General features: G+C 39.2%; 1 protein-coding gene across 1 annotated transcript; it reads right to left on the reverse strand.

Annotated features, from left to right (window-relative positions):
• Positions 1 to 5,865: 5,865 nt before the first annotated feature.
• On the reverse strand, positions 5,866 to 7,520 carry LOC110705338. The gene is made up of 3 exons (XM_021883171.1): positions 7,390 to 7,520; positions 6,463 to 6,551; positions 5,866 to 6,065 (listed from the first exon to the last, which is right to left on the reverse strand). Exons 1-3 carry the CDS (start codon positions 7,411 to 7,413, stop codon positions 5,912 to 5,914), a joined length of 267 nt encoding a protein of 88 aa, XP_021738863.1. The 5' UTR covers positions 7,414 to 7,520; the 3' UTR covers positions 5,866 to 5,911.
• Between the last annotated feature and the right edge of the window lie 8,213 nt (positions 7,521 to 15,733).

Genomic DNA, 15,733 nt, shown 5'->3' on the forward strand with positions numbered 1-15,733 from the left:
GAATCTCTTCTCAGCCGAGGAAAATGAGCAGCTCATGAAAGAGTCCCTCGACTTCCTTGACGAGATTAGAGATCTAGCCCGAGAAAAGGATGGCTGCACACAAGCTCAGAATGAGCAAGTCCTACAACCGAAGAGTCTATCAACGACCTCTCAGAGTTGGGGATTTAGTTCTGAGGAATGCTGCAGCTGTTCAAAAAAGTCACATTCATGGCAAACTCTCAGCATCTTGGGAGGGACCTTATGAAATTTATCAAGAGCTTCAGCCCGGTACCTTCAGACTCAAACAAATGGATGGCACCGAGCTGAAAAACCATTGGAATGCCGATGTGCTCAAAAAAATACTATGTGTAAATCCTTCGGATAGTACAATCTATGTAAGTACACTGATTTTGTTTACAAAAAGGCCATCGAGCCAGTATTCATTCAGATTGCGTGTATTCTTTAAGTCTTTATGCTTTCTACGGTTTTTCAAAAATTCAAGGTTTCATTCGGCGCTGTCCGGGGTATTGCATAATGATGCCTTGTACCTCGGCAAGCCGTAAAACCTGCCAAAAAAGGATACAAGCCCGAAGTATTGCATAGTGATGCCTTGTACTTCGGAGAATCTGTTCCTTTGGGCAAAAAGGCCATAGACTTATCCGAAACATAGCCTAAAAAATAGGAACTGATAAAGCCCCGAAGTATTGCATAGTGATGCCTTGTACTTCGGATGAATCAGTTCCGGGTGGTAGTTGCAACTCTGAAGTATTGCATGATGATGCCTCGTACTTCAGATAAACTGCTGCCCCGGCATGGTGTTTCGGATAGTTGTTCCCTTGGATGAATTGAAGAAAGTGTCACAAGAGTACCATCTCTAGAGTGAAAACTCTCAGGTGGGAAATCAATACTTTAAAAACAGATGTAGAAAATAAAGCAAAGTGTTCAAAGATCCTCGGCTTAGCCGAGAAAAAATTATCAGCCATTCCAGAATTCAGAAGACCTCATCTTCAGATTTCTGGGGGGCAGAGGGAAATAGAGAAATGGCACAACTGATCTAATACCCTTCAGCTCAGCCGAAGTTTGATACTTATGTCAGTTTTTTCACAAGTTGAAAACATCCGAGTACAAACGGCAAAAAGAAGTCTCAGCAGAAATGATTCTCGCTAGCCGAAGTTCTGCACTTAGCAAATATTTGAAAGATCATTCAAAGAAAGCAGTAAAGTGCGAAGACTGGTAGAGCGAAGGAAAAAATACACGAGAAAGCTGAGAAAGTGAACTTCTTTGAAATAAAAATGTTGAATTACAAAAATTGTCGGCAGCCGCCCACAAGCGGAAAGTAACAGCTGCCGAAATACGTACAGGCAAAATAAAAATATAATAAGCTGTTGTACGATAAGGCAAGCTGAAGCAAAAAAAAAAACAAAAGGCAAAAATTCAGAAAGCGGCAAGTCTAAAGTTGAGCGCATGATGAACCGCAAGATTCTGAAGACGACTGCCCGAGTTCCTATGCTTCAGCCTGAGGATCAGACTGATCAGCTTCATTGGGCCCAATGGTGGTCTCAGCTCCAGCAGCAGAAGAAGCAGGCTTTGCACTCTGCCGAGCCTCCCTTTCCCTCTGCTCAGCCTCCAACTCCATCCTCTCAGCTTCTTCCTCGGCTTCCTCAGCCTTAAGGATTTCAGCTTCGATTGGAGTGGCATACTTCATGTGAGGGTCTTCGGGATCTTGGACCCATTCAGCACATTTGGACCAGTCCAGCTTCGGCTCAGCATGAAGGCAGACCCTTCGGCACACTCTGAACCCGTTTCTAAAACCCATTTCATACTCTTCTTGGGTATAGATACGGACTTTGAGTAGAGCCTCAGCATCGGCCAACTTCTTCTTCGTCTCCTCCAAGTCTTCCTCGGATCTCTTCAGCTCATCGACGAGCTTGGAGGAGGAGCCTTTCAGCTCGGTAAACTCTTGCTGAACCCGGGAAGCCTCGGCCTGAACTTGGACCATTTCTTCCTTCTTGGCAGTGAGCTGATCCTCAGCCTCTTGTAGCTTAGCTCTTTGAGCTTCAGCAGCAGCAGCAGCCTCTGAGAGTTGGACGTCTTTGGCCAAGAGCAACTCTTCAGCAGCCATTCGGCTGGCTTCAAGAGCCTCTAGACGCTGCTGCACTTCAGCTTGTGCAGCAGTTCCTTCTTGAATTCGGCTCTCAATAGCAGCCTTGAATTTGGAGACGTCCACTCCCATATGCTCCTGGAGGAATTTTTCCCCTTCCATCAGTGGGGGAAAAACCTCCATCTCCATAGCATCGCAGAAGGTTTTCAGAGCTTCGGCAGCTTTTTTACCGTACTCCTCAACCTCCTGCTGCTTCTCTTCAGCTGCTGCTTGCTTCAGCTTAGCAAGCTTAACTTCCTCTTCAGCCACCTTCCTTTCGTGCACAGCAGCGTCCACCCTATCTTGTAGGGAATCTATCAGCTCTACAGTGAGAGTCTGATTGTGCACGAACTGAAAACAGGGGCACAAGTTAAAAAAGTAAAAAATAATAGCTGAAAGGTTGAGTTCAGAAAGAAATCAAGGCAAGGAAAATTACCTGCATCATCAGCAGTTGGTTAGACCTGGCTGGGTCAGGAACTGATCTACTGGATTCGCCCATCCCAGCAGTGGCCTTCAGCGACCAGATCCTTGCCCTGTCTACTTCGGACATGCCAGCAAAATTGCCGAAGTAGGCTGCAGCTCCTTCTCGGTTTTGACCCCATATGAGGTCCCAGATGTGATCTGGGATTGGAATTCGGGGGGCCGAGAAACCCATTTCTCCAGAATGCAGAGTCTGGAAAGAAGGGAAGGACGACGATGGAGCTTGATTAGCTTTGGTTGTCTCAGCATCGTCCTTCTCAGAGGAGTCAAGTACTATGACCTCCTCTTCTTCAGGGGTGAGGACGAAAGCCTCAACCTCTCTTGCGATATCTGCCGTGAAGCCTTCAGCACTTGACATCACGGCATCTTTATTTTCGTGCTCAGCAGCACTCTCCTTGATTTCTTCTTGGACCCCTCCCTTAGGTCCGGGAGTTCTCTGATCCACCTCCATCTCAGGAGGTGGCGGAGGGGTCTTTTGAGGAGATTGGGGTGTTGGCTGGGGAACCCTCGGCGATCCATTGCCTTCCTCAGGTTCCCTTATTGCGACGCCGATGGTCATCGGCCTCTGCTGAAAATCATGAGGGCCGATGATGGCCATCCTTCGGCGCCTTTTCAGAAGGGGCTGCTCGTCCATATCTGAATCTGAAGACTCTTGTATTTGATCTTCGGGACGAACAGGAGCTTTGCCTTCTCTGTGTCTGTTACTCTCTTCAGACTGTAACAGACAGGGGGAAGAAGAGTGTGAGTAAAAAAAAAAAAAAAAAAGAAAAGAAAAGAAAAAAGTTGTCTAAAAACTCACCGAGGTCTTCAGCAAAGCCTCGTCTTCTTCAGCTGCTCTAGCTGCAGCTTCGGCTTCAGCAGCTCTGGAGGACCCTTCTCCTCCTTCACAAGCCTCAAGTACCCGTGCAACCTCTTCGGCTGTGCGGGCAGCTTCAGCTTCTTCTTCCAGCAGCTGAAACAAGGGATCCCTCTTCTTCCACCAAGGCTTCTGCCTCTGATACAGAGCAACAGCCTCAATTTGGAAGTGGGAAGAGTCTAGGTGAACCTCTCGGCGCCTTGGTTCAGTGATAGGGGGAGCCCGATCAGTTACGACTCGTTCTCGGCTGACGCCAAGGCGAGCGTAATCAATGCCGACGTTGGTCTCGTCCCGTTCTGAAAAAGAAAAGGGGAGAAGTCAATTCAGTTAGTTCGGCACATCACAAGAAAGCAAAATGAAAGAAGAAAAGAGATAATTAAAAGGCCTCGGCCCCAGCCGAAGAAGATTACCATCCCTAAACTTTCGGCTGAGGCCGACAGCTGCCAGCATATTCTCTTGGAAAACATAGTGCGTATCGGGGAGCCAAGTCTCCGGGATATGCTGCATTCGGCCGCTGCCTCCCCGGTTCGGCAGCTTGCCGAAGATGTTCTGCTGATTAAGGTTCGGGTCTGGCCCGCTATCTTCGGGAGGACCTAAACTTCCCATATCAGGATCCGGCTCGGCAAGATACCGGGGAGCGCTGAAAACATAAGGATGGCTCGGCTCCGTGGGCGCCCTAACCCAAATCCATTGACCTCTCCAGTCCTTGTCTGAAGAGTCGTTCGGCCACATGGTTAGGAACGGGGGCCGAGACTCAATCCGATACCACCCAGAACCATGGCTTCCGTGCCCACTCTGAATATTTGGCACTAGCCGATGGAGCTTTCTGAAGCAGTGCAGGTTCGGCACGTATCTGAAGAATTTGCAGACCCATAAGTACGTCATTACCCTTCGGATGCTGGTGGGGGTCAGCTGGCACAGGGAAATGTTGTAATGGATCAGCAAGTCTCGGACGAATACGTCCAAAGGGAACCTCAGCCCATACTGAAGCTGTCTCATGTACACCCCCACATACCCCGGGGGTGGACGATGGATTCTATCGGATGCTGAGGGCATTCGGCACCAATATCCATCAGCTTCAAAAATGCCGTAGTGCAACTCAATTTGCTCAGCAAATCGATATTGATCGGCGTTCTCTACCCACCATGAGTAGGGACGGTTCTTTATCATGGCCGAAGCTACTTCGGCATCCTCCCACTCTGAAAACCCTGGGAGGATATCCCAAAGGACAGCGGGAACTTCATCATCCCGTCCTGAAGCTCTCACCCCCTCAGCCCTCTGAGGAGGAGCCGAAGAAATGGGAGTCGCCCTAACCCCTTCAGCAGGGTCAGACTCTGTCCTTCGTCCATTCCAGGTCCCAATCCTGTCCCTGGGATCGGGGATTAGCCTTGCTCTTCTTGGAGCACGGGCTCCACCTCTAACTCCCCTCACCATCGACGAATTTCGAAGGAAAAAGTCGAAAAAGGGGAAAGAGTGCAAAGTCGAGGAAAAATGAAATAAAATCAAAGGAATTTACCTTGATCTGAAGCAAAAGCCGCCGATTTACGAATTGGTAGTGACAGGTCTCAGCTTCTAAGCTTAATGCTCGGGGAATTTGCGAAGTTTTGATGCGGGCTCTTGAGCGTTCTTGAGAATTCTGGGTTTGTGTTGATGAGTGAGTGGGGAGAGAAGACGCGCCTCTATTTATATCTCCAGAAATGGGAATTCAAGGAGTCTGCGTTTCAATTTCTCTCAAGCACCCCACTAAGTAGCCGTTAAACACACGACCTTGCAGTTAAATCGCCCACTACCCGTCCAACTTCCGCAATTATCCACATTAACTGTTGTTATCTCATTAATCATGGGTTAATTACGGTTTAAATTCACATTTTTGGATCAACAAATCATTCACTTCCCTCCTTTTCTGATTAAATCAAACCCGACCCGTCATCCTTCCAAATCGGGTCTGGGGGGCAAGTTGTTTGGGTCCAATTTAGTCCAATTGGGCCTGGTCACTGAATGATCCAATTAAAAGCCCAAGGTTAAGGTTCAACTCTCCAAATATGCTAAAGTCAAAAATCAACATCCTCAAAGCCATGTCAAGGTCAGTCAACGGCCCAATCAGCTTGGCCCAGCCCAACTGACTTCCGGGCCCAATCCGCCTCCTTCATTAGCCAAGGTATAAAAGCCAACAATTTGGTCAATCCTTGGTAAGACAATAAAGCCTCAAGCAACTAAACTCTTGCACAGCTTTCTCTCTCTAATATACTGACTTAAGCATCGGAGGGGCCTTCCTCGGCGTCCCCCCCGAGGCTAGTTTACGTGTATTTGTTGTGCAGGAAACCCTCGGCTCCTGCGTCGTTCGGACCGAGACCAAGTTCCCTCAAGATAAAAGGATCTTCCGAGATTCGATTGTTTTCATCCGAAACACTTTGTACTCCATTAAAATCAAATAAAACAATATATAGCTAGTGAAATTATTCTTTTCCGGTATCGGAGAAAAAATGGTTGATAGTCGGCATAACTTGGGGAGAACGAGTCCTTAAGAACTTGCGAAAACCATGCTCTGCATATTTCTCTCCTTCCTCGTAGTTTTCCAGCACTGCTGTTGTTCTATGAGCTTTATTGATTCTATCATTTGAAATAGTAACCAATTAATATTGTGTTAGAGATATGAGATATCGGAAAATATATGTATGAGATATCGAAAAATATGTGTATGATATATTTTCCGTAGATATCATTCAGAGAATTATATATTTAGGATATTTATGTTAAGATATTATTTTGAGAATATATCTTTAGGGTTTATGGTTATGTTAGTATATCTTTAGAAATATTGTTTCCTATCTTATGAGCGTAGGTTTTATATAAATACTCTACCTATCGATGAATAATAATGAAGTCACTCTATTCTCTTCTTCTCTAATTTGTCATATTGTTACTAATTCTTAAAAATAAGGTGACAAATATTAGATTAAAATTATTAATTATCCTGAGTATTTAGGTTATTTTGTAAATTAATTACCTGACATCAGGGTTTAGTAGCACATTCCTTGTTAGCTGAAATATGCACATACCGGTGACAAATGACATTGCTGCTATTAGTGGATATACCTGTAAAATTATACAAAGTACGCAGTAATTACGTACTAATCAGAAATTGTTTATAGTTCATAAGAATATTTTGCTGATTAAAATTTTCTTATGCACATTTTGTCTCAAAATTATTGTAATATTTGACTTTTTATGTTTTTGTGAAAAATCGTGACTATTAATATATTTAATTAATCACGTAATAATAATAATAAAAAAATATAATTCTTGTCTTTTATAAATACACATACAAAAATTACACAAACTTTAAAAAAAATTGGGTGTACAATAATTATTGTACATCCACTATAAAGATAGACTAATTTGATCAAAAGTTACCCCTAAAATAAATAAAAGTTACCCTAATATGCATAAAAGTAATCCAATACAAATAAAAATTATTAATAAAGAATCACATTTTAAATGACTAAAAATCAATTATTAGTGATTGAATGTAATTAAATTACCATTATAAAACTTTTCTTATTGTTTTTATATATATAAATTGTATTATGTTTAAAGTTACCCAAAAATAGGGAAAAAGTTACTCTAAAATTAGGTAAAAGTTACCCTTATACTACTCGATGTACAGTAATATTAGTATAAACCGGGTGTATACAAAAGTTTTTGAAAAAATTAATACTCTAAAGTTAATGAGAGTATAAAATAGCAGTTAATTTAGGAGGGGGGATCGAGCTGATTTAAAAAGAAAAAAAAAAGGCAATCGACAAAATAGAATCAATGAATCATGCGACATATACACATATACAATAGATTAACTATAAAATTAAATGAATCAAATCCCATTTACATAATTTACTTATAAAGAAGCTATACTTAAAGGTAAAAATAAACTTACATCAGGCTTGATCCAACGTCCCATTTGGGGTTATTGAGGGATTATCTATAGAATTGAACTTGAAGCAAGCACAAACTTTTACTAGTAAATGATTTTAACTCTTTACTATTGATCGAGAACTTGGGATTTAAGTCAATTAGTTATTTGAGTATTTATGTATAAAATTTACGTGTAGAATTATGTATATATAATGCACATAAAACTTCATTTTAAAATCTGTGGGCTGAATGAATCATCTATGAATTAATCTGAAAGGATAATACGCGCGTCTACGTAATTTTTATAAAACCAGGTGCTTGAGCCTCTTGTATTGTATTTGAGGTCAAACAAATGACCAATATAATCTACAATTTACTTCTTGGTCAAGTCTTCAGCCCATTTATCTTCCATCTCAGCCCTTTCCTATTATATGGTTAATTAAATGTACAAAATTGACTACTACCTCGTTGACAAAAAATATTATTGTTTTAATCTACAAAATTGACTAAAATAAATTCGAAAAATTAGCATTTCTATATCTATACGATAATACGAGTTGCATTAATCCAATTGTTAATACAAACAAATGATGTATATCTGTTTTTTTTGTTTTTTTTTTTTTTTTTTTTTTTTAATAGCATCTGTTTTAGTTTTTAATTTTTCTGTTTTTTTAGGAAATTTAGCTGATAAATAAACCAACATTTTGTAGTGAGAATTTAACCTCCAAGTCATTCTCGGGTTTGAATCGGGTTCGGTTCAATTCAATAATTTCGGGTCATTCTCGGGTTCGGTTCAAGTCAATAATTTGCGGGTTATAATTAGGTTGGGTCATTTCCAAGTCGGGTCATTGTCATATTCAAGTCAGGTTATGTTCAAGTCAATAATTTGCAGGTTACAATCAAGTCGGGTCATTTCCAAGTCATGTCATATTCGGGTTCAACTAATTATAAATAGATAATTATCATTTTTATCAGGCTAATTATTTCCTTTGACTATAATATATATGGCAATATACTAAGGAACTACAGTCTATAATTTACGAAAATAATTATCTCCTTTGACCATACAACAAATATATACTATATTTAAGTCTTAAATTTGAGGATGATGCTCCTTTCTTTTGCTAGCCTGGACCGACTTGAACTCCCTAGACAAAATGCTGTGATAAAAAATAATAAGGTAGTCTTGATTGCTTTTAAGGTGATTTGAAATCGGGTCAGGAATAATTTGGGTTGAATTTAGGTCAAGTCAATAACAAGTCGTGTTAATTTCGAGTCGAGTTAGTAACAGATTGGGTTGAATTTTTGGATCGATTAAGTAATAGGCCTGGTAAAATTCGGGTTGGGTCAATAACAAGTCGGATTTAATTTGGGTCAGGTCAATAACAAGTCGGGTTGATTTCGGGTCAGGTTTGTAAAAGGTTGGGTTAAATTCGGGTCGGGTTGAATTCAGGTCAGGTTAGTAACAAATCGGGTCAAATTCGGGTTTTGACGGGTTAAAACAGGTATGGGTAAATTTCGGTTCAAGTCGGGTTCGGTACAAGTTAATTAAATTGGCCGTTGTAAACCGGTTAATCGGTGCAAGTTGTAAACCGGTAAATTGGTCGTTTAAAAGCAAATTGGATGGTTCCACCCAACCAATTGGACTCCCATATTAGGGACCATGATAAATATTTCGGCAATTTTTGTTCCCGGCGAAAAAAAGTCAAAAATTAAAATTTCCAAAATTGAAGGCTAATGTCCACGCTTTTTGAGAAATTTTGGAGGTTTCGGGGCCCCGATGTCGTAAAATCTTGAGATTTTAGGAAATACATCCGGGGGTCATAAAATTCCGTTTGGAACCATATATGATCATTATATGGTGTCATAGATGTCCGTGGTAGGCTTGAGTTAATGAAATCGATGCAAGTTGTAAACTGGTAAATTGGTCGTTTAAAGGCAAATTAGATGGTTCCACCCACCAATTGGCCTCCCGGAGGGTATTAGGGACCATGGTAAACATTTCGGCAATTGTTTTTCCGGGCGTAAAAAAGTCAAAAAATTCCAAAATAGAATGCTAATATAATATCCACGCTTTTTGAGAAATTTTATAGGTTTCGGGGCTCGGTGTCGAAAAGACTTGAGATTTTAGGGGATAATAATCAATAGTTGGGATTAATAATTAAAAATTTTCCTTTTTATTTCCAGGTGAAAAAAAGTAAAAAAAAAATTCCAAAATTAAAAGCTAATATCTTCGCTTTTTGAGAAATTTTGGAGGTTTCAGGGCCCGATGTCGAAAAGGCTTGATATTTTAGGGGATAAATCTCAAGGTCATATCATGTCGTTTGGAACCATATATGGTCACTAAATGTTGTCATAAATGTTCGTGGTAGGCTTGAATCGATGAAATCGGTGCAAGTTGTAAATCGATAAATTGGCCGTTTAAAGGCAAATTGGATGGTTCCACCCACCCAATTGGACTCCCAGAGGATATTAGGGACCATGGTAAAAATTTCAGCAATTTTTATTTCCGGGCCAAAAGAAGTAAAAAAGTTTCAAAATTAAAGTCTAATATCCGCGCTTTTTGAGAAATTTTGGAGGTTTCGGGGCCCGGTTTTGAAAAGTTTTGAAATTTTAGAGAATACATTTCGGGGTCATATATTGTTGTTTGGAACCATATATGATCTTTATTTGTTGTCATAAATGTTCATTGTAGGCTTGAGTTAATGAAATCGGTACGGGTGCAAATTGTAACCGGTAACTCGGCTGTTTAAAGACAAATAGGATGGTTGCACCTAGCCAGGTGGACTCCCGGAGGGTATAGGGACCATTGTAAACATCACATCAAATTTTATTTTTGGGCGAAAAAGGCAAAAATTCCAAAATTGAAGACTAATATCCACGCTTTTTGAGAAATTTCAATTGTTTCGGGGCCCGGTGTGGAAAAGCAATAAGATTTAAGGGGAAACATCTCGGGGTCATATAAAGCCGTTTGGAACCATATATTATCATTATATGTTGTCATAAATGTTCGTGGTAGGCTTGAGTTAATGAAATTATTGCAAGTTGTAAATCGGTAAATTGGTTGTTTAAAGGCAAATTGGATGGTTCAACCCACCTATTTGGATTCATAGAGGATATTAGGAACCATGGTAAACATTTCGGCAATTTTTATTTCCGGATGAAAAAAGTCAAAAAATTCCAAAATTGAAAGGATAATATCCATGCTTTTTGAGAAATTATGGAGGTTTTCAAGACCCGGTGTCGAAAAGGCTTGAGATTTTGGAGATACATCTCTGTGTCATATAATTTCATTTGGAACCATAAATGATCATTATATGTTGTCATAAATATTCGTGTTAGGATTGAGTTAATGAAATCGGTGCAAGTTGTAAATTAGTAAATTGGCCGTTTAAAGGAATTTTGGATGGTTCCACCCACCCAATTGGACTCCCAGAGGGTATTAGGGACATGATAAACATTTCAGCAATTTTTATTTTCAGGTTAAAAAAGGTTAAAAAAAATTCCAAAATTGAAGGCTAATATCTACGCTTTTTCAGAAATTTCGATTGTTTTGGGGCCCGGTGTCGAAAAGCATTGAGATTTTAGGGGAAACATCTCGGGGTCATATAAAGCCGTTTGGAACCATATATGATCATTATATGTTGTCATGCATAAATGTTCGTGGTAGGCTTGAGTTAATGAAATCAGTGCAAGTTGTAAATCGGTAAATTGGATTGTTCAACCCACCTATTTGGACTCACAGAGGATATTAGGGACCATGGTAAACATTTCGACAATTTTTATTTTCGAGCGAAAAAAGTCAAAAATTTCCAAAATTGAAGTCTAATATCCACGCTTTTTGAGTAATTTTGGAGATTTCGGAGCCCAGTGTTAAAAAGTCTTTAAATTTTAGGGAATACATCTCGGGGTCTTATAATTTTATTTGGAACCATATATGATCATTATTTGTTGTCATAAGTGTTCGTGGTATATAGGCTTGAGTTAATGAAATCGGTGCAAGTTGTAAACCGATTAATTAGTCGTTTAAAGGCAAATTGGATAGTTCAACCCACCCAATTTAACTCTCGGAGGGTATTAGGGACTATGGTAAACATTTAGGCAATTTTTATTTCCGTGCGAAAATAAGTCTAAAAATTCCAAAATTAAAGGCTAATATATACGCTTTTTCAAAAATTTCGATTGTTTCGGGGCCCGGTGTCGAAAAGCATTGAGATTTTAGGGGAAATATCTCGGGGTCATATAAAGCCGTTTGGAACCATATATGATCATTATACGTTGTCCAAAATGTTCGTGGTAGGCTTGTGTTAATGAAAACAGTGCAAGTTGTAAATCAGTAAATTGGTTGTTTAAAGGCAAATTGGATGGTTTAACCCACCAATTTGGACTCACAGAGGATATTAGGGACCATGGTAAACATTTCGGCAATTTTTATTTTCGAGGGAAAAAAGTCAAAAAATTCCAAAATTGAAGTCTAGTATCAACGCTTTTTTTAGTAATTTGGAGGTTTCGGAGTCCGGTGTTGAAATGTCTTTAAATTTTAGGGAATACATGTCGGGGTCATATAAGTCATTTGGAACCATATATGATCATTATTTGTTGTCATAAATGTTCATGATAGGCTTAAGTTAATGAAATCGGTGCAAGTCGTAAGGCAGTAAATTGATCGTTTAAAGGCAAATTGGATAGTTCAACCCACCCAATTGGACTCTCGGAGGGTATTATATATGGACTATGATAAACATTTCGGCAACTTTTATTTCCGTGCAAAATAAGTCTAAAAATTCCAAAATTGAAGGCTAATATCCACGCTTTTGAGAAATTTTGGAGGTTTCAGGGCACGGTGTCAAAAGGCCGTGAGATTTTGGGAGATACATCTCAGGGTCATAAAAAGTCGTTTGGAACCATATATCATCATTATATGTTGTCTTAAGTGTTCATGGTAGGCTTGAGTTAATGAAATTGGTGCAAGTTGTAAATCGGTAAATTGGCCGTTTAAAGACGAATTGGATGGTTCCACCCACCCAATTGGACTCCTGAGAATATTAGAACCATGGTAAACATTTCGGAAATTTTTATTTCCGGATGAAAAAAAGTAAAAAAAAAATCAAAAATTGAAGGCTTTTTGATAAATTTCGAAGGTTTGGGCCCCAGTGTCGAAAATACTTGTGACATTAGGGAATACATCTCGGGATCATATAATGTCGTTTGGAACCATAAATGATCATTATATGTTCTCATAAATGTTCGTGGTAGGCTTGAGTTAATGAAATCAGTGCAAGTTGTAAATCGGTAAATTGGCTGTTTAAAGACAAATTGGATGGTTCCACCCACCCAATTAGAGTCCTGGAGGGTATTAGGGACCATGGTAAACATTTCGGCAATTTTTATTTCGAGCGAAAAAAGTCAAATAATTCCAAAATTGAAGTCTAATATCCACACTTTTTGAGTAATTTTGGAGGCTTCGGATTCCGGTGTTGAAAAGTCTTTAAATTTTACAGAATGCATGTCGGGGTCATATAATGTCATTTGGAACCATATATGATCATTATTTTTTGTCATAAGTGTTCGTGGTAGGCTTGAATTAATGAAAACGGTGCAAGTCGTAAGCCAAAAAATTGGTCGTTTAAAGGCAAATTGGATAGCTCAACCCACCCAACTGGACTCTCGGAGAGTATTAAGGACTATTGTAAACATTTCGGCAATTTTTATTTCCGTGCGAAAATATGTTTAAAAATTCCAAAATTGAAAACTAATATCCACGCTTTTGAGAAAATTTTGAGGTTTCAGGGCACGGTGTAGAAAAGCTTTGAGATTTTAGGAGATATATCTCGGGGTCATAAAAATTAGTTTGGAAGCATATATGATCATTATATAATGTCTTAAGTGTTCATGGTAGGCTTGAGATAATGAAATTAGTGCAAGTTGTAAATCGGTAAATTGACCGTTTAAAGACGAATTGGATGGTTCTACCCACCCAATTAGACTCCCAAGGATATTAGGAACCATGGTAAACATTTCGGCAATTTTTATTTCCGGATGAAAAAAGCAAAAAAATTCCAAAATCGAAGGCTAATATCCACGCTTTTTGAAAAATTTCGACGGTTTCAGGTCCTGGTGTCGAAAAGACTTGTGATATTAAGGAATAAATCTCGGGATCATATAATGTTGTTTGGAACCATAAATGATCATTATATGCTGTCATAAATGTTCGTGGTAGGCTTGAATTAATGAAATCGGTGCAATTTGTAAACCGGTAAATTGGCCGTTTAAAGACAAATTGGACGGTGCCACCCACCCAATTGGAGTCCCAGAGAGTATTAGTGAAGATGGTAAACATTTCGACAATTTTTATTTCCGGATAAAAAAGGTCCAAAAATTTCCAAAATTTAAGACGGTTTTGAGAAACTAAGACGGTTTCGGGCCCCGGTGTCAAAATGACTTGAGAGATTAGGAAATACATCTCAGGATCATATAATGTCGTTTGGAACCATAAATGATCATTATATGTTGTCATAAATGTTCGTGGCAGGCTTGAGTTAATGAAATTAGTGCTAGTTGTAAACCGGTAAATTGGCCGTTTAAAGACAAATACGATGGTTCTATCCACCCAATTGGAGCCCCGAAGGGTTTTAGGGACCATGGTAAATATTTTAGTAATTTTTATTTCCGGATATAAAAATTCAAAAATTTCATAAATTGAAGGCTAATATCCACGCTTTTTGAAAAATTTCGACGGTTTCGGGCCCCGATGTCGAAAAGATTTGAGACCTTCGGGATTTATCTCGGGATCGTATAATGTCGTTTGGAACCATAAATGATCATTATATGTTGTCATAAATGTTCATGGTAGGCTTGAGTTAATGAAATCGGTGCAAGTTGTAAATCGGTAAATTGGCTGTATAAAGACAAATTGGATGGTTCCACCCACCCAATTGGAGTCCCGGAGGGTATTAAGGACCATGGTAAACATTTCTACAATTTTTATTCCCGGATTAAAAAAAGTAAAAAAATTCCAAAATTCAAGGCTAATATCCACGCTTTTTGAGAAATTTAGACGGTTTGGGCCCCGACGTCGAAAAGACTTGAGATATTAGGGAATACATCTCGGGATCATATAATGTCATTTGGAACCATAAATGATCATTATATGTTGTCTTAAATGTTCGTGGTAGGCTTGATTTAATGAAATCGGTACAATTTGTAAACCGGAAAATTGGTCATTTAAAGACTAATTGGACGGTTCCACCCACCCAATTGGATTCCCGGAGGGTATTAAGCACCATGGTATACATTTCGGCAATTTTTATTTTCGGACGAAAAAAGTCAAAAAATTCCAAAATTGAAGGCTTATATCCACGCTTTTTGAGAAATTTCGACGGTTTAAGGCCCTGGTGACGAAAATACTTGAGATATTAGGGAATACGTCTAGGGATCATAATGTCGTTTGGAATCATAAATGATCATTATATGTTGTCATAAATGTCAGTGGTAGGCTTGAGTTAATGAAATCGGTGCAAGTTATAAACCGATAAATTGGACGTTTAAAGACAAATTTGATGGTTCCACCCACCCAATTGGAGTCCCGGAGGGTATTAGGGACTATGGTAACATTTCGGCAATTTTTATTTCCGGATTAAAAAAAGTAAAAAAATTCCAAAATTCAAGGCTAATATCCACGCTTTTTGAGAAATTTAGACGGTTTCGGGCCCCGGTGTCGAAAAGAGTTGAGATATTAGGGAATACATGTCGGGATCATATAATGTCGTTTGGAACCATAAATGATCATTATATGTTGTCATAAATGTTCGTGGTAGGCCTGATTTAATGAAATCGGTGCAAGTTGTAAACCGGTAAATTGGCCGTTTAAAATTGGAGTGCCGGAGGGTATTAGGGACCATGGTAAACATTTTGGCAATTTTTACTTATGGAAGAAAAAAAGTCAAAAAATTCCAAAATTGAAGGCTAATATCCACGCTTTTTGAGAAATTTTGACGGTTTAAGGCCCCGGTGACGAAAAGACTTGAGATATTAGGGAATACATCTAGGGATCATATAATATCGTTTGGAACCATAAATGATCATTATATGTTGTCATAAATGTCCGTGGTAGGCTTGAGTAAATGAAATCGGTGCAAGTTGTAAACTGGTAAATTGGCTGCTTAAAAACAAATTGGACGGTTCCACCTACCCAATTGGAGTCCCGGAGGATATTAGTGATCATGGTAAACATTTCGGCAATTTTTATTTCAGGATGAAAAAAATTCAAAAAAAATTCCAAAATTGAAGGCTAATATCCATGTTTTTTGAGAAATTTAGACTGTTTCGGGCCCTGGTGTCGAAAAGACTTGAGATATTAGGGAATA

Source organism: Chenopodium quinoa, unplaced genomic scaffold (assembly GCF_001683475.1).
Source record: "Chenopodium quinoa cultivar QQ74 unplaced genomic scaffold, ASM168347v1, whole genome shotgun sequence".
Classification (NCBI taxonomy): Eukaryota; Viridiplantae; Streptophyta; class Magnoliopsida; order Caryophyllales; family Amaranthaceae; genus Chenopodium; species Chenopodium quinoa.